The 24,003-nt window shown below is 38.2% G+C and overlaps 1 protein-coding gene across 5 annotated transcripts in view; it reads right to left on the bottom strand.

Annotated features, from left to right (window-relative positions):
• Positions 1-24,003, bottom strand: part of blot (solute carrier family member bloated tubules) — a 29,775-nt gene that overhangs the window by 5,006 nt on the left and 766 nt on the right. Inside the window, exons 1-3 of one of the 5 annotated variants that reach the window (XM_086833603.1) lie at positions 16,996-17,781; positions 10,097-10,765; positions 1,051-1,282 (exon numbers count right to left, since the gene is read on the bottom strand). In XM_086833603.1, coding sequence (XP_086689729.1) covers positions 1,051-1,282; positions 10,097-10,756 — 892 coding nt within the window. In that variant the 5' untranslated portion in view covers positions 10,757-10,765; positions 16,996-17,781. Of the gene's footprint in view, positions 1-1,050; positions 1,283-3,134; positions 5,955-10,096; positions 10,766-16,995; positions 17,782-24,003 lie in introns of those variants that run through there. The other 4 variants (XM_086833604.1, XM_086833605.1, XM_020960165.2 and 1 more) reach the window with 4 other exon arrangements.

The following is a 24,003-nucleotide window of genomic DNA, read 5'->3' as shown; positions in this document are numbered from 1 at the left end:
CTGTTGGAGAGAAGGAGAGGATGGTAGGTCCTTGGCGGAAAGTGAGAGAGAGAGAGAGATGCATTTTCTGGGCGGATGGGAGGCGGCGCATCCAGGATCCCGGGTGGAGGGGGGTGGCGGATGTAAGAGGCTGGGGGGCGTGGCGCGCCAGCGATTACACGAACGGGACACACACACCAATGCATTTTGCGGTTTTAATATTTTTTTTGCGATTTTTCAGAGATTTTCTTACGGTCGTCCTGATAACACGATGATGATTTATCTACTAGGTCACATTTAAGTTTAGTCTTCTCTTTTTGTAGTGTTTTTTATGTGTATTTTTTAGATTTTTTTGTTTGCATTGATATACTTTTGGTCTGATATTTTTTGTTCTCTTTTTGTCATTTATCTTTTCGATTCGTGATTTTCGTATTTATATGTTTTAGACTTTTGCTGTTGTTGATTTTGCTTCTGCCTGCTCATTTTCTGTTTTATTTGCTTTAGTTGCTCCTGTGCTCCTGGCTTTGTTTTTGCTTCAGAGAGTGAGAGAGGGATGACGAAAGTTTTTGCAATCGTAACTTCGGCTACCAACGGACACAATTCGAGAGAGTGGGGGATGAGACGGGATGTGTCCAACCGTCGTTGCTGCGGAATGCGCGACCGCCCGACGAAGGTCCTGGCGATGCGGCTATTTATGCGACCCCGCACGGAATAGTGACTTGGGAATCGCAAGGTGCACAAGTGCAGCAAGCGCAGTCACCGAAGAGCTTTCGCCGAAGCTCTGCATCCTGCAATGGGGGATGCAAAAAGCTGCAGCTTTCCGGTCACCCCCAAAATTTCGCCCCACGACGCGTACATAATTCACTGCCCCATCATTCTGTGCACCTGTTGCCCGCCGAAAAGTATGCAACACCTGTAGCTTCCCTCTCATTTGCTCTGATCCGCTCTCTAAGCTAAACTACTTGTATTAAATCTAAAATACAATCATTAAATCATTTTTAGATATCCCCAAACTAAACTAAACTTAAAAACATAAGATTAATTGTTTAATTTTAGTGAACATTGGCTTACCCTTGAAGATGGGCGAAGCACGCCAGGTGTGCGCCGCTCCCTGGCCCAGAAACTGGCCCACGGATATCTCCAGCAGGATCATGGGCAGGCCGACTAGAAACAGCAACACCACGTAGGGCACAAGGTACGCCGATCCGTAGCGATCCAGTTCACGTGGGAAGCGGACCACATTTGCATAGCTCAGGTTCAAACACAGGCAGAGCACAAGCCCACGGAACACAGAGCATTTCGTCTGAAAAAGAAGGGAATTAATTCATAAAACAATTAAGTACTAATTAAGAAGCTTTGAATAAATATCATTAACAAAATTTAAGTTTCTATATAAGTATGTATTTTGATATGGCTAATAATGGCATAGGGAATATAATAATATTAAAAAAGATTTAAACTGTATTATTAAACTCGTAGTGGCTGTTTTTGCCTGTTAAAAATAATATCTTTATAGTCCCATAAAAAGAGACTTACCAACCAACTAACCAGATAAATTTAAACTTCATATACAAAAAAGTATGAATATTTTACGTTTAATTAATGAATTTGGTTCTTATAAAGTTAGTTCTGCTTGTTTTCTATGTATTTTACGATTGGATGTGACTGTCTTAAACAAATACTCATATGTTTATAGACTAGGAGATTTTGTTTGATTGATTGGCAGCATAAATTAAAATGACTAAGTCACACCCCTTATTTTTCATAAATATGATTTATAAACATGTTTCTTGAAACTTTACAACAACATCAAAGGGCGTGGTACTTCTCTAATGGTATTGTATTTAATTAATTTCTTAGATATATGGTAGAATCTTCCAAAAAACAATTAAATCTCAGGTTTAAACGTTTTTCAGTTTTGGCTCTTAGGTATTATTTCCCTTCCCGTATTTCCCTGCCGCATCCGCCGACATCAACAAACAAAAACAAACAGAAAATAAAAATCAAAATAAAAATCAAAAGCAAAATGATACACCTACAGAGCGAAGAGTGTAGACGCCATTTCCGGCACTTCCGCTTTCGACTTGTGTAATTTCGCTATGCTTCGCTTTATTTTCATTAATTACACAATTTTGCTTTCTGTTTATTTGTCTTACGACTCATATTCCTCGAGCTCCGAGTTTCCCCTCGCCGCCTTAGTTCTTTGTATTTGCTCACAGTGAGCGACAAAAGAAAGTGCCAGCGAGCGGCGACCCTTACGGGAGATCTTATTAAGCGACGAACAAAATTCGTTCATGGCTTTAATAAGTCATCTGCAAAATGTACAGCATAAGCCCATTAGATGTGCGCTCGCAAAAAAAAATACAGAAAAAATCAGCAAAAGCCACTAACAAAAGTCTGGTTGCTTTCAAAGCGGGAAAAAGATATATAATAAAGCGAACAAAAATCTTTTTGAGGTCTTACAACTACAGGAATACCTTGGAACCATCTATAGAAATTAATAGCTTTAGAATTATAAGCATAGATTTCACTTCTTCACTTATTCTGATTTCCCTCTTTCATTGAACTATAAATAAAGTTCATTTATTGTTGAACTTGTTCTTAGAACTATCTTAAGGAATTTTAAACCAAGAAAGGGTTGATCTAGCTTATACCTTTACTTTCTCATAATATATTTGAGAGGTAAGGGAAATATCTTGCCCAATGTTGATCATAGGTTCCATACATAAATAAAAAAAAAATTGAATTAGATGAATCTAAAACTGAGCTTTACTCCCCAGAATATATTTCCCTTTCCTACAGGGTACCACTAATCGTTAGCCAAAGTGCTTTTAAGTGAAATTCATTCAAGAGAGCGACGGTAACATCGCCCAGCATCAGCATTACCCAAAGGTGGAGCTGTAACAACGTGACGCCCAGGTAAACGCAGTTAATAAAGCGAAAACCGCACGGTGAAAATGTAAACAAAAAATTAAACGCACACATATATAGTAAACCATAAGTACTATATACATATATACGTATCGCCCAGCCAAGCGGCATTTGGAGTTTATGAGCGTGCAGATGACGAGCGTTATAGGGGCATATATCATATGCCATATCATGCATGATGGCCCCCTCCCATAACGGCCATAAAGCCCCCCCCCCCCACTTACTTTTCGATAGTATCGGAAGGGAACATCCTCGTGCACCACGTACAGATAATCGGCTAAATACTTAGTCGTTGGTATTTCCATCTTGGGACAGACTTTGTATTGCTTGTAGGTGCAAAAGAACTTGTCATTTTCTTGCATTTGTTGGTCGGTGCATACAAGACGGATTTTGTTTGGATTTGATTCGATTCGACGGGGTTTTGTGGGTATTATTGCAAGGTTTCTTTCCCTTTTTTCCAGCTAAAATGGAGGTTGGAATATTTTTTTAATTGCACTGCACTTGAAAAGAAATCATTTACAATTAGCGACAGTTCGCCTTTTGTATTTATTTATTTATGTTTTTTGTTTTTTCGAAAACATCATGCTAATTAAGGCCTCCACTTGCAGGCGCACTTTTGTGTGTCAAGAAAATAACAATATTTTTATGCAAGTGGAACGAACAAGTTATCACGTGACGACGACAACGACGACAGCAAGGCAACAAAAAGCGCAGACTTTTAAAATAAATTGGCAACACCTTCAGAGCCTGGCCCTGAACCGCTTATTGAATGTCTTGCTCTCTCGTTTTGTTTTTATTTCATATATATGGTATTTAGCTTTGCGTTTTTGTTATAGTTATTATTGCTTTATTTTATTTATTTCTTTTTTTTTTTCCATCCCGCACAAATCGCCAACGCATATCAATGACAGTTGTTATGGGATTATTACTATATGGAGGAGTTCCTCCTCCCATTGCCTATAGAGCCGTCGCTTGTGGTTACGAATATGGCCCGGAATTCAATTACATTTCTTAGTACAGAACTCATTGGACACGCGATTCACTTCACACTTTTGCATTTTCACGATCGCACTGCGTTTCTATTTTCCTGGCTCTGGCTAGGCTTTTCTTTCTTTTTTTATTTGCAGCCAATTAATGGTGTACGATCAGCGTTCCCGAAGCGCATCGCAGCAGCGCCGTGTTGCGACTGCGCAGAAGACGCATCTGATTTGGGGGGAAAATCAAAATCGAATGAGAGAGCTTCCACCGAGAGATGAATGGCCCAAACGAGTTTCCCCCCCAATAAGTTTACTTTTATTTGGCATCTCTCTCCGCTTGATTTTCCCCCCTATCACAGCGTTTCCATCTGGAGCGGGCGCAGATTCCAACAACAAACACACACACACGCTGGCTAAAGCTGGAGCTGGAGCTGGAGCTTGGAGCTGATGACTCTTGGTTACGTAGGGGGGAGGAGGAGCGACCACACGGAGCGTGCGAGCGAGCGTACCTAACTGCTCTCTCATTAATGCAGAACTGACGACTGACGTAGCCGGCGGCAGTGGCAGTTGCTGTGGACTTCGCAGCAGCAGCACCAGCAGCAGCACCAGCAGCAGCACAAAAGCAGCGACGGCACCAAAGCGTGGCTTTCTATGCACAGTGGCTGCGCAAAGTTGGCGAACGCCTGCCTTCGCAGTAAATGCGAGGCTTCGCGCGCTACGCCTCACTGGGTTTCTTTGGAAATTTATGCATGCTCCTACAGCATCAGAGAGAGAAAAAGTTCCTCATTTAATATTTACTATTAAAACATATTTAAATTAAATTTAACAAGTTGCTATTTAAAATTTTTTAGTAACAAATATATTTATGATAATCATTTTGTGCTTGAAGATACATAACATGTACTTACACTAAATGAAAGAAATATATACATATGTATATGAATTTAACATATGTTTATTTAATCAAAAACTGCTTGTCTTAAATACAGTTCATTTTATTTTTGATAATTCGTAACTTATGTAGGTTTTTCAAGGGAAGGGAATAAAGTCCAAGGTATTTAAAGAACAGACTCAATAACACCAAATACATTAATCGTTTGCATACCACTAAAACTCTCAAGTTTATTTCCATTTACTTGCAGGTGAATTTAAGTGAAATATTTAGTTTTCTTAAACAAAAAATTTATTTGAATTAATAAAAGTGATTCTTCCTCATATAATTATTTTCTTTGTTTTTTTCTTAAAATTATATCAAACCATAAGATTATATTACTAAAAACCTTCCGAGCAATATTCTTCTCTTTCAGTATTATCTAATAATATTTCTTGGAAATAATATTTCCTGGAAATGGAACATATTTTTCGAAAAATCTCCAATTCCCTATAATCTCTTACACATTTCCTTTAATTTAACTAAATAAACCTTCATAAGAGACATTCTTTTTTCCCAGTGCATCCCACTTTTCTTTTGGGAATTTAATCATCACAGGTTTTATTGAATGTTCTCAACATTTCAAGCCTGCGCCCACGTGGGGTAATTGAAATAAAAAATAAAGAATGAAAGAACAGGGCATGGGCACAGGCACCGGCAACCCGAGATGCTGGCCTGGAGGTGATTCCATTTCTATTGCCTAATGAGTGACGCCCCCAGGCCGCGTTCCCATGTCCCGAGATACATCTGCATAATTAACCTGTCTTCTGGCACAGCAGGAAGTGGCCACCACAAAGAGCAGAAACCGTCTATTAGTCTTGGCTCTTTGGGCCGCTTCTCATACTTAAATTAAATTTCGTTTTAACACGTTCTTTGGCGCAGAAAGAGAGAAGAGCGCGGCGTTTTCTAATTATTATGTAAGCATGCGAGCGAAACTGGCGCGTAATTAACAGAGCTCACTGTAAGATAAAAAGGGGGAATGAGAAGAAAATTATCGAGCTAGCGCTTAGCGAGGAATGAATGGTCGCTAATGGTAAATTCAAATACAACTATTCAGTAGTTAGGATTTATATTTGGCATCAAAGTTCTGACATATCAAGCGGAAGTTCAAATACAAAATAAAAACGACAACTTTCCCAATGATGATCGCATCAAGAACTTCCACACATTTAGCATAAATAATTGCTTGATTTTGGCTTTTTGACGGTTGAGCTTGTGCCCGGCATATGAAATGAGGTCTAAAGTGGCCGCTAAAGCGTATAAATATGTATATATGAAATATGAAAAGCCAAAAGTAAAAGCGTGGGCAGCAGGCCAATTAAATTGAGTTTCTCTGGGCTTGGAATCACTTCTATCGAGAATTGATTCGATGAATGTACGGGGGCCCTCAGAATGGAAAGGCCTCGTAGGCTGCACAATAATTAGCTTTAGTTTGAAGTCTGAACTGAAACTGGAGTGTGAAATGAAAATGTCCCCACAATGCTGAGATGGCCACAAAAGGTGTCCGAAATAAGGCTATTGTCTGCGCAGTGTCTTTCTGTTGAATAAGCAACGCGACGCGACAATCTCTTTGACCCAACGGATCTGGGCACTGGAGCATAGTACCCATGGTACTCGTTCCACGAAGTACTCTATATCTGGGCTATTGTTTTATGACTCGGATTGCGTCGGATTGGTGGTGGTGTCCAGTGAAAGGAGAAGTCAGGGAGCCATGTGATATCGCTAACTCGTCAAATGTGGCTCCGTTACACCCAAAACCCGGTAGCGCAGTGTACCGTGTATACATTCGGTTCATATTTCCAAACAGATTCAAGGGAATTCTGGGTGATACCCACTTTCACTGGCTCTTTATATAGTTTATTTATTAATTTTTTTTTAATAAATTCCCCGAACCATTTCGATGCAATTCTAATAGCCTGCAATTATTGTTTAGTATTGCATTCAACCAGTTTGGAGTGCAATCAAGTGACGTCACTTTGGCATTCGGTTGCCATTTCTTTTTTATGGCCAAAACGTGCGTCTTGCCACTGCCGAATTTGCGCCGAAAGTAACTGCAACATTGTAGTCATTTTCATTTCTTGTTTTTGTTTAGCTTTTTTTTTTGGCTGCCACCGTGTTTTGTTGAACTTGTTAATCAGCGAATTGGAAACGAAATAACATAAGAGATGAAGTAACTGAACAACTCGAGAAACATGCATATGGGTTTGGGCTTTGGTATTCGGTATTCGGTTTTGGGTCTTGGCTTTTGGCCACTCGCATGCGCTGCTCACAAGAAAAAAAAAAACTAAAGGTAAAATCGATTGTGGTAAGCAAATTGCACATTCGAAAAGTCGCAAGTTAAAAGTAAAAATAAGCAAACAAATATGCGAGTGGCCACCGATACAGTTCAACCCGAGAGACCATGAAATTGGTCAATAAATTCGTAATGCTGGAAGCAAATAATTATTCCAGCTGAGTTTCTTTCCGCCATTAATTGTTTTACTGCCCACAAATTTGCAAGCCAATTAGGGAATGCATTTGGCATAAAATAATTCACATTTATTTCCTTTCAACCAGATTCGGATTTTATTGATGGGTGTCTCTTCCGAGATATTACAAATGTATATTTCAATTTTAAATGCACAAGCATTTAATACAGATTTAATAAGCAAATTAAATGAATTTTAGTCATAAACTATTATTCATTTTCTTTAATCTTTTCTTATTAAAATAACAAAAGACTTAAGCCACGAACTCATTTCGCTCAAAAGTATGCATCACTTTTTTAGTATGAACATCGCATTTGTATCTAAAAGCAAGCCAAGCCTATCTTGGGGATGATTATTTTACATTTTACTTTCGTATTACAGAAACGATATAACATTTAATTTTTAATGTTCTTTGGTATATTTAATATTTTTCTGTTTATTAAAACTGTTAATTTAGAAGAACGAAGGAAGCCAAAGAATGTGGAATGTATATTTTATAAGGAGGATAAAAGATAATCTTTTCTTATATATTTAAATACTTCTTTAACGAACGATAATATTACAATATGTTTCAAAAAACCTAAAACTAATTCCTTATGCTAGAATTAAAACTAATAATCGAGGAAATGATCTAACCGGCTGACTATTTTCACTTTTCTCTAGACGCTGATTCTAATCAAATTGACTGCACACACAAAAAAAAACTAGTATCGCGTGATGTACTAATTAAGGCCAATTAGCATCCGGACTGGACTTGGCACTTGCACTTGCACTTGCAAAGAACCCGGCCTGAATGGGTGCCAATTGCGGGAACAATCGAGCGGATCGCCGAGGCGAAAGACAATGGCCAGCTGCTGGGCCCTATCCGGTCCGATCCAGTCCGGTGATTGCTGCCTTACTAACCCAAATAGGAGACAAAATGCGATGCCGAAACTAGTTTTATGATCGTGTTTATGATGTTGCCGCTGCCCGGACAACCCTATAAACAATGACTATTAGACTATTAACACGGTAGGATCGGATACCAGATCTGAGAGCTATTGCACTCCCTTGCCAGGGGTTATACATAAAAATTCAACAACAAAAGCACCTCAGGTGTTTGAAGGTTGCCGTGCCAGGTTGCCACGCCTTCTTCTCGGCTGCTGCAACTGCTGTGAGTTTGTGTAATCCTCATTTTAAAAACTATTCAAACACCTCAATGATTGGAGATCGACAAACAAAGGAGAAGAAAACAAACAAAAACGCGCGAAAATTAACGCATTTTAACACTAGAAGATGTTACAGTGAGTTGGTAAAGTCTGTGCACTAAAGATAAATATATATAAGACAAACTTCTTAGGGTTTTGTTTTTGAGATTGGGAAAGATTTGAAAATAATATAAAATTTGGTTTCCTAATTTATATCCTATAAATAATAAATTTATAATCCCTGAATTCCTGTCTGTATGGTTTTAAATCATAATTATCGAAACACTTTCATAAGAGAAAAGTGTTTGAAGATAACATCCAAGTCATTTCTAATCATTTAAAAATACTTTTCACAGTGTGCGGAACTGTTTTTATATCGCTCACGTAACCGATTGCTTAGACAAATCGATCGATTCACACCACAGACAAACAAAAATGTAAAAATTCTCTTGAGACCTCCAGCACGTACACAAATTCATTTCGAATATTTTCAGCATTATTAAGCAGAGAAATAAAACTTACAACGACTCGTGAGCAATCGATAGCCGGAATCACCGAAAGTCATTCAGAAGACTCACCTCACCTGGTGATAACCCCTCATCGTCATCATCATCATCTTCCTCATTATGATTTTCATTCACATTCTTTCTCATTTATTCTCACAGAAATCTCGAGGGGGAGATGAATCAAAATCGCTTCTGGCTAACCCGTAACATTGAACAAAAGGGGTTCAACTTGAAAGATCTTGGCAGATAACTTCTAAAAAGCCAAAACAGGTAAGACTGCCACTCGATTGGAAGCCGGAATAAATTGCATACACGAGTTTTAGCTTCGACTATGGCTCCAAAGATGAACTACTTTAAATCTATTCGAATGCTAAATGAATCTCAAACCTGCTAATAAATATACATTTTAATTGCGATGGCCAGGCTACGGAATCTGAAGATTGAAGTCTCGAATTTCAGGTGGAAGCCTTTTTTAAATTATCATACATAAACGCTACATTTATATGATACTATTTTTGATTCACTTTTTGTTTTAGATTTAGAAAAAAATTCAGGTTGCTTTTCATAATCTAGCATCTTTTGCAATTCAGAGAACTGCGAATTTGGGTTTTTTATTAAAAGGAAGAATAATTAAATGGATTTTTAGCCATTGATAAGAACAACTGCGGCTCCTTTGCTTATATGTATATATCTTTTAGAATTAAACCCGTTCGGTGAACTTTAAGCCTGGAGTTAAATAATAAATCTAAAGTCTGACTAACAAGTCGTGATAGTAAATAAATCTTTGTTGGGGAATAAAAAGGTTTGAGTAACTATATTCCACATATTTTAAGAGAATACAATTTGTTAAAATAATTTATGTTACCTCAACTCCAAGTTAATGATAATGATACTTATACTTTATATATTTTCCTCCTTCCTTTCATTACAATTTTCTCTCTATAATTTTTAGCTAATTAAAACTTCCCAGCAATGCAGTGCCATAAAATAGGTATCAATAAAGCACTCGTAAAGTGGTCTTCATTTCCCAATTAACCCAATTCGAAGTTTTGTTTTCCCATCATAAAAAAGAAACCTACTACAAGTGCTTCCCCTTAGTTACTTAAAAACAACTTACCTGTTGGTTGGACTCATCCTCCACGGCGGGCAGCAGCTTGGCATTGCTGGCCGTGGTGATGTTGTGGACAGAGGCCGACACGGAGTAGTTCTTGGACACCGCATCGTGTTCCAGATCGTGATAGCCCCCCTGGATCTCTGACAGTGTGTTATTACTCCCGCTGAGAGTGACAATACCGCTGGAGCTAATCCTGCCAGAGGTGGCTGTGGTGCGCCCGCCGCCACTTTCCACAACACTGGAAACTGTGGAGATGCAACTGCGGGTCGTCTGCGGAGATGGTGTAACAGCGGGTGGATCCGCCTCATTGGCTTTGGCTCGTCGCATATTTAGCCAGGACATCCGCTGCGGCTGACGGCGATCCAAGGTCACCGATATGTGTCCGTTGCCTGTTCCACCTCCTCCCGTTGGCTCTCCGCCTATGTAGACACAGGTCCTCGATGTGGCCGTAGAATCGGTGCGCAGGCGAGTAGAGTTATCTGTGTTGTGACTCTGATGGTTGTTATCGTGGCGTGGCAGGGTCGCCATGGCGCCGGATATGTGACGATAGGTGGGCGTGACTGGTACCTGGGCGCCACTTCCGGTTCCGGTGCGGTTCCGGGCTAAACTAAGCTGCTCGGCAAGGGCCTCGTCGCTGCCTCGGGGCTTATAGCTGCTGCTCATCGATCAGATCTGTTGGATAGCAATAAAGAGAGATAACAAAAGAACAATGTCAGCCAAAATTTGTCAATGAAAAAGTAACAAAGTTCTGTGAAAAATAACGCTTAAAATTTGGGATCGAAAACCTTTTATTTGGGCGTGCCCTACACATTCCTTTCAGCCGAATTTTAGACCCATGTCCAATGATACAAATCTAGGATTGGCTCGGAAATACATAGTAATTATTAATCCAACAATAAAACTTAAAAAGTTGGGTTATTTATTTGGAAACTTCATTTGTAGCTAATACATCAAAATCCAAACTAAACACGAACTCTCTAATATAATTTTTAGAAATATTTAAATATCAATTTTAAGGAACCTAACATATACTTAAGAATGCATTTTTTCTTAATATTTAGCCTGAGGAGGGTTAAACTTTTAGTTATTTATTATAATGTTTGCATTTCATATAATTCTTATTACACTTATAAGAATAATTCTATTTCTTAAAATAATAAAAAAATAATTTATAACATTTAAAAGATAATATCAAAAGAAATCTTCAAGTTTTTTTCCCTCGGAGCGTTGAATACAAATTCGTAGAAATAATCAAAATATCATCAAAGCCCAGCTCCAAACGGCGGAGTTCACACGAAGCCCAAAAATCGTATAAAAATACGAAATACGAATTATATCCGCTGTTGTTTTTCTAACGAAATTATTCATATGGGAGATTTGCTGGCTGTTGGGTTGACTTTGTTTTGATTTGCATGCGAATCGAATTTTGAAGAGAGAACAATATAGGAAAGTGAAAAGTGGCCAAAATTCGCGGGGCCTGTGAAAGTGAAAGCCTCTTTTGGCCATTCTACCGCATACTGATCAGAGTCCCATTATGCCATGGATTATGATTATGACATTGTCTTCCCAAATATTCTGCACTCGGCTGGCCCATTGTCATTCAATTCTACACAAATCAGAGCAAATCATTTCTTCTAAAGACAGGTGACTGTTTTTCGCTGTCGAAATTTCACTTGAAAGGCGTTGTTTTTTATCAGTCAGTGGCAGTGAAAACATCTGAAAGTTGACAACAATGAGCGAGCGAGAGAGGAACTCCGAAACAAAGTCGTATAAACAACTGTTCCAATATGAACATTGCAAAATAACAAAAAAAAACATTAAGAAACAAAAACTCGAGAAAACAAAATAAAGCGAGAGACAGCGCTATCAGTTGCTGGGCTTTCGGTTTCCCAACTTATTTTATTGACCTGAAAATTAATTTCTCGTGTGGGGAAAATATATATTTTTAGCGTTCCAATAATATTGCTTAACCCATTGGGGGCCTACTATAAATTGATCCGAGAATTTACGAAATGTCTGAGAACTCTTTTAATAGCATAAAACCTCAATTCATCTGTGATTTTAATAAAATGTCAGAGAACTATTTAAAAACATTAGAGAAAAGCTGATGAAAGAGCAAGTGCAACTAAATTTGTATAAAGTATATTTTATATTTGCTATTTTAAGTTTAAATTTTAGCAAAGAACTGTATAAAATAACTAATAAATTCTTGATAACATGTTTAAACACTTCCACCTTGCCAAATATATTTTTAAATTTATTTTTAAATGGAATTTCATCAACAACTTTATTCATAAGACGTGATAAGCCTGAGAACTTGTTTTAATTAATCCATTAAAGACTAATAAAAGTCCAAAAATGGCAACCACTCAACACTTATCTTACGAGCCCATTTTCGAATAAACTATTTCATATAAATCTGTCAATTTGCCTTCACTGGATGATAAATAAAAGCCTTAAAGACATTTATAATTATACAAATCGATTCCCCTCATATTTTTTTGGCTACCGTCTTTAAGCCTTGGCAACACAAATTAACCAAAAATATGCGACTAATAAACATTAATTAAGCCAAGTGCATGAATGTGTTCGCCGATTGGCATTTATATACATATATATTTCGATCCCCTGGAACAAACTCCAACGGACTCCAAACGATGACTCAACTCAAACACAAACACAACAGTTCGATTATTAAGGTTGTGTCATTATATTAATGACTGCTGGCATCAAGAGTCAAACATCTTATCGGCACAATGGCACACATTTATCTTAGCCAAGTTGAGAGCGAACCTTATCACAATCACCTGAAATGCACATTTGCAAATAATTATGCATGCTTGCATAAATGAGCAAAAAGTGGCGGGAGAAAAAAGAAAACAAAATCAACTTTTAACATGCGATCGGAGAGTTCGGTGACCAGCAAAACAGGCCAAAAGAGGCCGTATCTTTATCTGTACCGGGTATTTATACAAATTTTTTGTTCATTTACAACCGATTCAGACGAAGTCATAAAAAGATATAACAGGTGGGGCCACAAGGGAGCTTGACTAAAATAATATCCTGCATTAAATTGGGAAAAGTATATCCGTTAAATATGATTAAATAATGCAAATGCACAGAAATAAAAGTGGTAAAATAATGTAAGTAAAACAGATTTTGAATAATAAAACTACTTTACCCTGGTTAAGCTTTCTGATAAATTAATGCAGTTATTAAATATAAAAAGTGATGGTCTCCCAAAATATCATTAATATTTTTCCCAAATTTCCTTATGTCCCGATCAAATTACTATATCCAGCCAATGTTTATCCACAAACAACAGTCGACCCTTAACGAGTACCGGGTATTGAAATGTTTATGGGATCTTTGTCCAAATGAAGGCACCAAAGTGGATGACGGCGGCGTCTCCGCTTGTTTATTATTGAACATTTTGCAAACAAATGTGGCGCCTTAGTGGCAAAAGATTTGCATTTCGCATGCTGCAGATACAGATACAGACGCAGATAGAGCGGCGGCGAGATGTGCATGCCTTCAGATACTTTTGTATTTAGCCGAGCGCAAGTGCCAAGACCACTCTCGTAGATTGCAGATATATGTACCTATATATACCTGTACAGACAGTGCGGAGAGACGGGACGGAACGGAACAAGCCGTGCACAGAGAGAAAAGTGTAGGTCTCAAAAGTATTTCAATAACAAACCCATACCTTAAAAAACATATCAAACAAATTCATAGGGTTAAAAAAGATAATTTCAGCTTTCCTCAAAAAAGTCTTGTCTTATTATTTTACAATATATATAATTGTCAGAATGTATTATAGTTACTATCCTATAATTTCTTCCCCTGCAAGATCGCTCGACCGTTGGCAAAGACTCGAAAAGTCAGTCCAGTGAGACGAGCCCAAGGGACGCGATCCGGCGATGCATCAAGTTACAAGTTATTAACAGGTAAGAGTGCGAGTACAAGTGTTGCCAAGGAAAGCACCAAAGTATCCAAAACCCAGACCCGAATCCGAATCCGAAGCCAAGCCGTACTGGTACTGGTACCCCTAGATGTGCCACACATCCGTGGCTGCTTTTCTTTGTGCACTCAGATCGAACGGCGACAAGTACGAGGGTAGTAGGGGGCAAAAAGTATGACACTTGATAAAGGTTCTGACGAGGGCAACATATAGTACCTAGAGCAGTGCCACCGGCAACATCAGCACCACCAGAATTCAGCCGGGCGTAACCACAGAAAGGCACAACTCCGGCTGACCAAAGCCAAAGCGAACATTAACTCGCCATTTAGGCTCGCTCGTCGACCTCAGGGAACCCCAAAAAACAACAAAACAATCCGCACAGAACTTCAAGCCAAGTTTGCTCTTTGGCCATAAAGTTTTTACTTGAAATTATCAAGGGTTCACTTCCAAGGAAACATCAAGAATCATTATTTTTAATAGCAAAGCAAATGGATGAACAATATACATTCATATCTAAAAAGCTTCTGTCATAGGAAAATTACAAGACAAAGAACGTGCAAGATCAACCAGTTTGTGAAGGTTAAAGTAGTTAAGTGTTTTGTAATAAATAAATGGGGATAAACTTTAAGGAAAATAATATAAAATATTTCAAAATATCATACAAATTTATGAAGAATTACTTGGGAAAATGTTTTTTCAAGGAATAATATGATACTAAATGTTCCTAGCTTTCTGTAATGTATTATTTACCTTATTTCTCTATATAGAACGACCTTTAACTACTATAATTCCCCGGCTTAACGACAATTACATGCCGGGACTGTGATTAATTTCGAACCCAATTTATATCAAGCACACGTGGTTGACCTTTGGCAGGGCGAAAGTCCAAGCGAATAGCGTTTCGAACTGCCATTAAAACGCCAAAACTGAACCCCAACCCCAGGCAGAAATGTCACCAAACCACAAACAGAGTAATTTCCATTGAAAATAAAGCAAAAGGCAGCACTAATTACTGGCCACTGGACCCACTGTGTTGCTAATTAGAAGATCATCCGCCAGAGAGACCGAAGCAAATGAAATGCCACAGCAGCAGCAGCAGCAATTCATTTAGCAAGTATCCATGGGATAATCGCAATTGGCTCGCTCTCTGGGGTGTAGCTAAAGCGGAGCGTATCTGTATCTCAATCTCGACAGTCTGAAGTAATTGAAAGTCCGCGCTTGGCCTGGCATAAAAGGAAAGTAAAAACCAGATGGGCTTGCTCATTTCTTCTACTGCTTCTGACAGCCAACGAAAGTAAAAACAACAATGAGCGTATCTGTGGAGTATCTGCTAGTATCTGCTAGATACTTACTCGCACTTGGCTAACTGCTCGACTTGACACAGTTTCTCGCAGCGGCAAAGATTATGTAAAATTATGTGCAAATTGAATTGAAACTCGTGCGACACACAAGTAAAAGTACGAGCGAGTGTCTATATGGCACTGATTGGCTCTTATTGATTGCCAATCGAATGTAATTAAAGCTGTCGTCCGCTGTGGGGACACGGACCACTGCAAAAATCTCGCCATGCCACGCCCCGACTATAAAAATCCGTCGCTTCACTGATTTCCACCAGGGCAGAGCGGTTTCTCAAACAATTGTCACATCTGCGATGCGATGCGATGCGATGTGATGCGATGCTATGTGAAGCTATGGCAATTTCAATTCGAGTTCCAGTTCCGTTTTTCGTGTTAGTGGATCACACATTGCCGGATTCCTCCTGGCTACGATCCAATCCGAAAACACGTTTCGACATTATGGCTCTGCAAATGGCATTAAGAGCTGGCTAATTACATTTGTGCAAAGATCATGGCATGGCAGGTGGACAATGTTCATAGTACCCTTTGGCTTAGGGCATTACAACTTAATGGTGCGCCAGGCATTGGCCTCATTTACTAATTTCTAATTATCCAGAACTTTAACTCATAAATTTAAAGATATTTTACTTCATTCTTTTTCCGAGCGCCTAGAAGGCGTTATATATAATATACATTTATTATGAGCAAATTCCAGCATAGTTAGGGTATTTTTGGCTTCGCTATCCCCCAGACTAGTCTTAATTTCTTGTCACTCTTTTTATTGGACTGGTTTACGCGGCAGATTAGCCAAGAAATTGCGTTAATAAAGGCCTGCTTTGACACTCTGCCACTGGGTCAAGAGCATAAAAAACATACCTATGCCGGCAAAGATAGACAGATACTCCTATCCGTGGCAGGCTTCAACCGCAAACTCGATTCAATAATTGCTCAGGACCGTGTTGGCCCATGATTTGCATAAACGCTTCGTGCTGCCCTTGCCGCTCGTTAATTGCATCAGCATCGAGTCACTGCTGGCAATCATAATCGCAATCATAATCCGTACTTAACAAAACTCTGTTAAACGTCAAGTACCCTCTATATTGCCTTGCCATCCCCCTTCAGTCCCTCGAATTGCACAACAAAAGCTTTGCTTTTGGTTTCGCACAATGGCAATTATCAGAATCATTAGCAACTGAATGTACTCCACCTTCCCCCCTTCATTGGCATTAGATTCAACGCTTTCGCAATCGAATTGAGTCAAAATGGCAATGAAAATGGCCGGGATGCTACTTGAATAAACTTGGCTAACTAAGATCGTAGCAAGTGAATTAAAAACAATACTCATGCCAGGTGTATTATGCAGATATTTTACTTGAACTTCAAAGTGAACTAATAGAAGTTTTACGTTGATGACACAGGTGCAAGAGTCTAAGCTAACAAATTATCTGAAGTTCAAAGTGTTTTTTGCTGATAAAAAGAGTCTAAAGATAAGTTCACAATTTTCCACTAAAGATGATAGGGAGTTTAGAATGAAACTATAGTTTCTAGAAACTAACTTAAACTAATTGCTATCTATTTGTTTATAAAATACATTAATTTACCATTCAATGTCACCGTAAGTATCTAGATATAGTTCCAAAATAACGAGCACGCACACACTATTTTTTATGTATATTTCCGCATGCATTAAATTTGTTTGAAATATTTAGTTGTTCACAGTAAAACACAATTCGTTAGCATCTTTCAACTTCTTATGGCAATCCTAAGGTTGAATCCGACATTCATTCATCACCGGTTAGGAAGTAGATAATTTTTTAATTTGTATTCAAGCGCTGGCTTCTGATTTTATTTCGGGGCAGCACGACACTACAATCGAAACTGGAACTCGTAATCAGAGACGTAACTCCGTTCCGAAAAGCTCATTTGAATGCTCCACAAAAGGGCAATTGCCACACGGCGAAATGGCAATCATTTGGGGTGGCACTCGAACCGTCATCAATTTCAATTCAATAGCGCAAAATTCATAGAAATTACGTTCTCACACACGCGAAAAAAAAAACCAAACAAACTGAAAACATTTCAAGTCCAAATACGAGCGTGAAGCGGCGGCGACGACAGGTTCGACAATACTGACTGGCGAGAGCGGGACTACGATGAGCCAAGCCAAGTTGAGCTGAGCTGAGCTGAAAATGAACCTGAACCTGAGCAACGCCGAGAGCTGAGCACAAGTAAATATACCTGGACAGGTAGCTGCTATTAACTATTGAGTTGGACATGAGCATGGGTAGCGACGCAGCAACACGTGTAACAGCCGAATGTACTGCTATCTGCTAGATACATAGCTCCCATCCCAACTGATCAGGCGTCTTGCGATTACGGTAATATCTGAGAAACACGCAAATCATTCCCGAGAGGGAATACATATATCCTGCACAGGGAGAAATTAATCACCATATAATACACAATAAAATTATGGATTATAAAAGAGCAGGTTGTCTGCCTTCCACAACAATTGCTCAGCCAAGCAGACCATAACTTTAATTGTAAACAAAATAAAAGTTTCTTTATTATTGTTCTATTGTTAATGGTAACCCTTAAGCCAGTCAGAACACTAATTAAATTATAGAAATATGGTTTCAAGTACTGAAATTATAATAAAGATACAAACTTTAAGCTGCTGAAATATATAGTTTTTTATGAGACAAAATTAAGGAATTAATCATATACTTAAAAGTGTACTTTGTATGCTTCAGGCATACCAGTCTCAATTTTTAAAGAAGTGTATTCGGTTTATTCGGTTTATGTGTAATGTATGTTATTACCCACTTCTTAAACCTTACTATAATAAATTTAATAAAATAATGTATAATCAATGTAAAAGCTATTCGAACTCACTTCTTAGGAACCATAAATATATCCCTAAAATAATTTCAATTTGTCTTACATCATATTACTCCAATCCCTGACTGATCCTATTGGTTTCAGACCCCCATCAAATGTCTGTGTGAATAAATCGATTTAATTTCATTGCCGTGTACTGAGCACATAGGAACCAATAAACGAGTCCCGAAACTCGCTTCCATTGAGGGAGGAAATCAGTCGAAACCTTCGAAACCCTTGGGCAAAAGAAGCCGCACAACAATGGAGCGGAGCAACGACGAAGTGCTCATAAACAGGAAATTAATCACTCGAGAGTGTGTGTAAAATGCGCCGATTCACCAGTTACATACATATATACGTTCTCAGGCTCGGTTCCTTCAGGTAGGCGGAGATATAGCCCTGGCTTAAGGCCCCTCCTGCCGGGTCAGATTCAGATTCAGATTCTGAGGAAGTGAGGTATTGAGGGTTAAGGCGAGGCATGGCAAGGCTCGGGTAAATTCCCATTTGCCAAGGTCGCGCCGACAGTTACAACTTCATTCGCTTCCTTCCCAGACTGCGTGTAATTGAATTCTGTTTATTTTGACTTTTCGATTGTTCACACAAGCCAACAAAAAGGCGTTCGCGAGGTTAAAGAAAAAAAGAAGCAGGGCCAGGTATTGCGACGACGACGCTTCTGGCATAATGCTAATGAGTTCCTAGTTTGAGTTTTTCTTAACGATGATTCAATGGAGATTCTCTCTTTGCCAATAACTAATTACAATTGGAGATGCTGCCGTTGCTGAAGCCGGTTTCCGGCTCATTTCTAATTATAAGTCCGACAAGTCAACAATTATTTTTAATATTAATTTAGCATGCATCCAGCAAATATTTCACGGAGCCAGAACATTTGCGCATTATTATTATAAAGGGGAAGGGTATATACATAGGGGGATTTAATACCTTTTTATAGAAGAAACGTGTGCGAGAGCTTTGTCGAGTTTTTTGTTCTACCAGACAATTAATGAGTTGAGGAAATCATCTTTTGCAACTTCAAAAAGAACAACAAAATATTTGGCAGTTAATCGAAACTTAGATTTATTGTTTACAATCCTTCCTGCTCTTTGTTCTTTATAGATCAATCATAAAATGCTAATAAGCTCAGGTTTCATAGAAATATTTTAACTCTAAGGGAAAACGGTAACAAATTCATTTATTTAATGAGTATTTAACGGGAATCGTAAAATAAATTAAACCTAATGCCGCTGATTTGATAATTTCATAATCCCATGCTTTCCTAGCTGGTCGTCATTTGAGTTATGTTGACATTTTCGTCACACCTGAGATTCCCAGGTAAAAAGTTCTCTTTCTATGGCCTCAAGGCAACTGAGCTTGTGGAGTCGGTGGGGATAATGCCTAAACCCCATTAGAACCGGGCACATCAAAATGAGGAAACTGGTCTATATATAATGTAAGACACGAGTTCGTCCACTTCCAAGATCACGTTTGCATGGTGAAAACAAACCAAACCAGACGCAGACACTCGAAAAAAGGGGACGATAGTCGTCGACACTCCACCCCTTTGCTCCAGGCAAGGCACAGTGGTTACAAATAATATAAAACGTTAGTTATTTATAAGTATTAAAATAAGGAAAGAATCATTCAATATAGATTCTTATAAAATTAAAAACATTTTTATAATGAAGAGATTTTTTTATCTTTTTACTATTCAGTAATGTTTTATAATTTTCTTTTTATTAACAGATTATATTTCTGTAAACCCATTTGTTTTAAATATATTTCAACATTTATGTTAAGTTATGCTAGCAAAGTATGTAATTTTTAAGCACTGTTCACTGCTGTCAGCTACCAAAATGAGTACAGAACCATTTTCCGCAGCATGCTTTACTTTTTAACTTGGCTTTAGATTACGCTTTTTGTTTTGTTTTTCTTATTTTGTTTTTCTTGTTGTTTCCTTCTATTCCCAGCTGCCTTTTGGCCACTTTCTAGCAGCAGGCAGCAAGAACCGTCGAGCAAATTGCACCACTTTTGCGGCGTTCTGGTGGCGAGTCGGCCAAGAGGCATCATTATCATGGCCATTACCGGCTGCAGTGTACCTTACTGACACCATAAATGGTCTAGGTCTAGTCCCTCTCTCTCGGTGTAAGTATCTGGAGTTCCAGAGCACCCAAGTGTGTATGTTGTGTATGTTGTCTATGTTGTGTGTGTGTGGAATGGAGTGTGCGTGGAGCAATCGAGTCTAAAGATCTGCAACTCTACCCCCAATCGAATATGACGTGCTCAGTTGTTACTTTTTTCAACATTTCTAAGAGACGAGAGCCCAGGAGATATCACGCAAATGTATATATCTTGACATTTCTCGAAGGTAACTTGATAAAAGTCAGGAAGTTCTTTGATTTAAGAGAATGCTGGGTACACAATTTACTCTAAAAGGTTAGGTTAATTAAAAGGAATATTTGTTAGGAGACATACCATTGTTTAAATTTATATCTTATTATATTTAATCATTAGTTAATTAATTAATTAATTATTTATCATTTCGTTAGCTGCCATATTTTATAATTTCCTAAACAGTAAAACGGAACTGTTTCCTAAATTCACCCAGTAACACACATCTTCCCATAGATCCTAAAGATGCATTCCGGCCGAGTGCATCCACCAGATACTTTTACAGTCACCTCGGTTGTTTTTTGTTTTTATTTAGTTACATAGCTGGGCAGTTATGGGTTCACACAGTTCACATGGCTCTCGGATTTTGAGAACAGGGCAACACACACACACAATCTGTGGAGATTCCCCCTCTGGGTTGTAGGTGGTAGATGCAGGGTATTATGTGGCTGGGCTGCCATGAATATATATATATTCAGTTAGCACTTGCCGTAACTCTTCTCAGTTCGCTTTTATTTATTTGAGAGTGACTTCATTTTCTCAGGGCTGCGCCGGGGCGATCTAAGGCTGAGCAGGTGACATGCAACCCCCGTTCGGGCTTATTTATACACTTTTTATCGTATAACGTTCCATTGTTCCGAACAATGTGCTCCGCACACTCTTTTTATTATTTTTTTTTCCACATGCATTATAAAACAAGCACATAACTATACGCCTCTATATATGTATATAGCTTACTTACGGCACTTATTGTTTGAGCTTTTCCGATTGCCAAACACGCCGAAAATTTTAGAAGAAAAAGTGTACTGAGCACGTATGGGACGAAGATTAGGGCGTCAGCCATTTGCTGATGACAGCAGAGCTGCTAAGTTTTGATTTAATTAGTCTGGGTCTAGTCTCTAGATTCTAGACTCCGCTCGCCAAAATAACGGTCAGTTGGGCGGGCTAAAATGAAAATGCCAGAACCAAACAAGAAAATGTGCGGCCCACAGCAACAGCAAAAGCCATGGTGCAGTGGCGCAAAAAATTCAGAATAAGAAAATAGGAAAAGAAAAGAAAAATAAAGCATACTGAAAGAATGAAAGGTAAGAAGCCAGAAATGGTGGGGAAAAAAACTGCCTTTGGCTGCTCTAACCTCAAGTAAACTTGGACTCTGGTTCAGGCTAAAACCGAGAGAGAGGGAGAGAAAAACCTGATGACTCAGTCACGACACCACCACAATGTTTCGGGAAATTGGCGGAAATTCTTGGGGGGCGGTTGGCGATGTGCCTTCCTCTATTCTCCACCTCAACTGCATAAGTATAATATTGAAACAACAGATAATGGCCAAGTGCAAATATTTACCAGGCAATGCATTCTACAGCGGATATTACACAGTTCCAATGTCATTTCCTTTGACTTTGTTTCTTATTAATCGCCCTAAATGTGCCAAGCAAATAGTGAGTGTTATGAATACTCTGAATTCAGAATGAAAACGAGAGTGACTAGGCTCACTATCTTGGCTTTATCTCGACCGATATCAAGTGCGAAAAAGTGACCACAGTAAGTAAACTATCCTCGAATCATTCTAGTGACTGAGATGTTACCTAGAAAAACAACATTAGAGTGAAATAGATAAGTTTAGAACACTTGTTTACAGGTGGAAAAATTGTTACAAAAAAAAACATTCTTTCTATATATGTACTTTGTAAACCCTGCAATCTTTCAAAAGTGAACTCTAAATTGATTTTTCCCGCTTATAGTATAGAGAGCGAGTACTATATGAGGTGTGGTCCATTAATTCTCTATGGTTATCAAGTGCAAAATGTTTTATATTCCCTCTGCATGCAAATAAATAAATGGAGCAGCAATTAAAATTAAGTAAATAAACATTTGAATGGCGGCAATCAGGGAAATTAAATAATGTACATATGGCACAAATGAGAGCTTTGATATTGCCGCAACTGAAGCAAGGTACCAGAGTGTGTGTTGATGATATTTGACACTATTCCGTATATATATATATACATATATATATGTATAGTGAATGAATGAAATAAACACACACATCGTCACGGTATATTATGCATATTTGCTTTTTAAAGAAATTTTCAACTTCTAAGGTGGCATTGAAGAAACCAGATACGAGACATTCGGGTCGCATTTACTGTAAGTAAAATTCGTTAAAAAAAAATACAAGTACGTACATACGTTGGAAGCCTCGCAAATATTTATACTAATTAACAGGTTTGTAGCTGTTAACCCACTAAAGCCAGTCTCTTAGTGACTCAAGATCAACCAACTGCGATTACAATGTTTACTGACGACATAGATAACTCTTGCACTTAATCACTGGGACGGCACCCTTATCGCACTTTATCCGCTGCTCCAAGAACACCTCCAGGTAGTTGGGTCTTTTGAGCACAGGGCTAACACCGATCTGTACTGGCTAATTATGGTAGTAGTGTGTCTGCTGACCCGCGGGCTCATAGCGGAAGTCCCAACTGCACCGGCACATCGCATCACTTCGGCTTGGATCGGATCGGATCGGATCGGATCGGCTTGGATTGGATCGGCTTGGATCGGTACGAGTAGCATTGAACTTGCTAGGGAGACGACGGCGGACTGGCCAGGGGCTTATCAAGGTGGGCCAGGTTTCAGCGAAACTTTGTTAAAATATACAGCAACAGCAGCAGCGGCTGTGTGATGACCGCCAACAAAGGAAAAAGCAAGAACAACAAAAGACATTGGCCAAAGAGGAATAATAGGGAATGCACATACAGTGATCACTGGTATGAAGAATAGCTTAGGAAAATGAGTTCTTAAAAGTGATTTCTATCGAAAATCTTAAAGTTTTAAATATTACGAAACTAGTTTACAGATTTAAAAATGCAATATTATTAAAATGAATCGATTATATTGAAGAAATATGAAGGACAATTTGATTCAACATCGTTTATATTGATTGATTTAAAAACAAAGCTGATTCAAAAACACAATAATGTTAAAATAAACCGATTATTCTCAAGAAATTTTAAATACAATTTTATTTAATACCGTTAATAATCAAATTAAATTGAAAGTTACATTTTTAAATAATTCCCAAACTAGTATACTGATTTAAGAAATCAATATTATAAAAATAATTGTATTATTTGCATGAAATATGAAGTCAAGTTTAATTTAATATAATTTATATAGATTTTACAATTTTATCAAAAATAATTTATATAGATTTTAAAATTTTATCAAAAATAATTTATATAGATTTTAAAATTGTATCAAAAATCTATTAAAAAGCTTAAATAAAGGGAGTTTAATATATCCCTGAACTAGTTTACTGATTTGAAATACACATTAATATT

Source organism: Drosophila serrata, unplaced genomic scaffold, assembly GCF_035046125.1.
Source record: "Drosophila serrata isolate PLE 108 unplaced genomic scaffold, ASM3504612v1 contig_272, whole genome shotgun sequence".
NCBI lineage: Eukaryota > Metazoa > Arthropoda > Insecta > Diptera > Drosophilidae > Drosophila > Drosophila serrata.
This window is presented reverse-complemented; position numbering and strand designations above follow the sequence as displayed.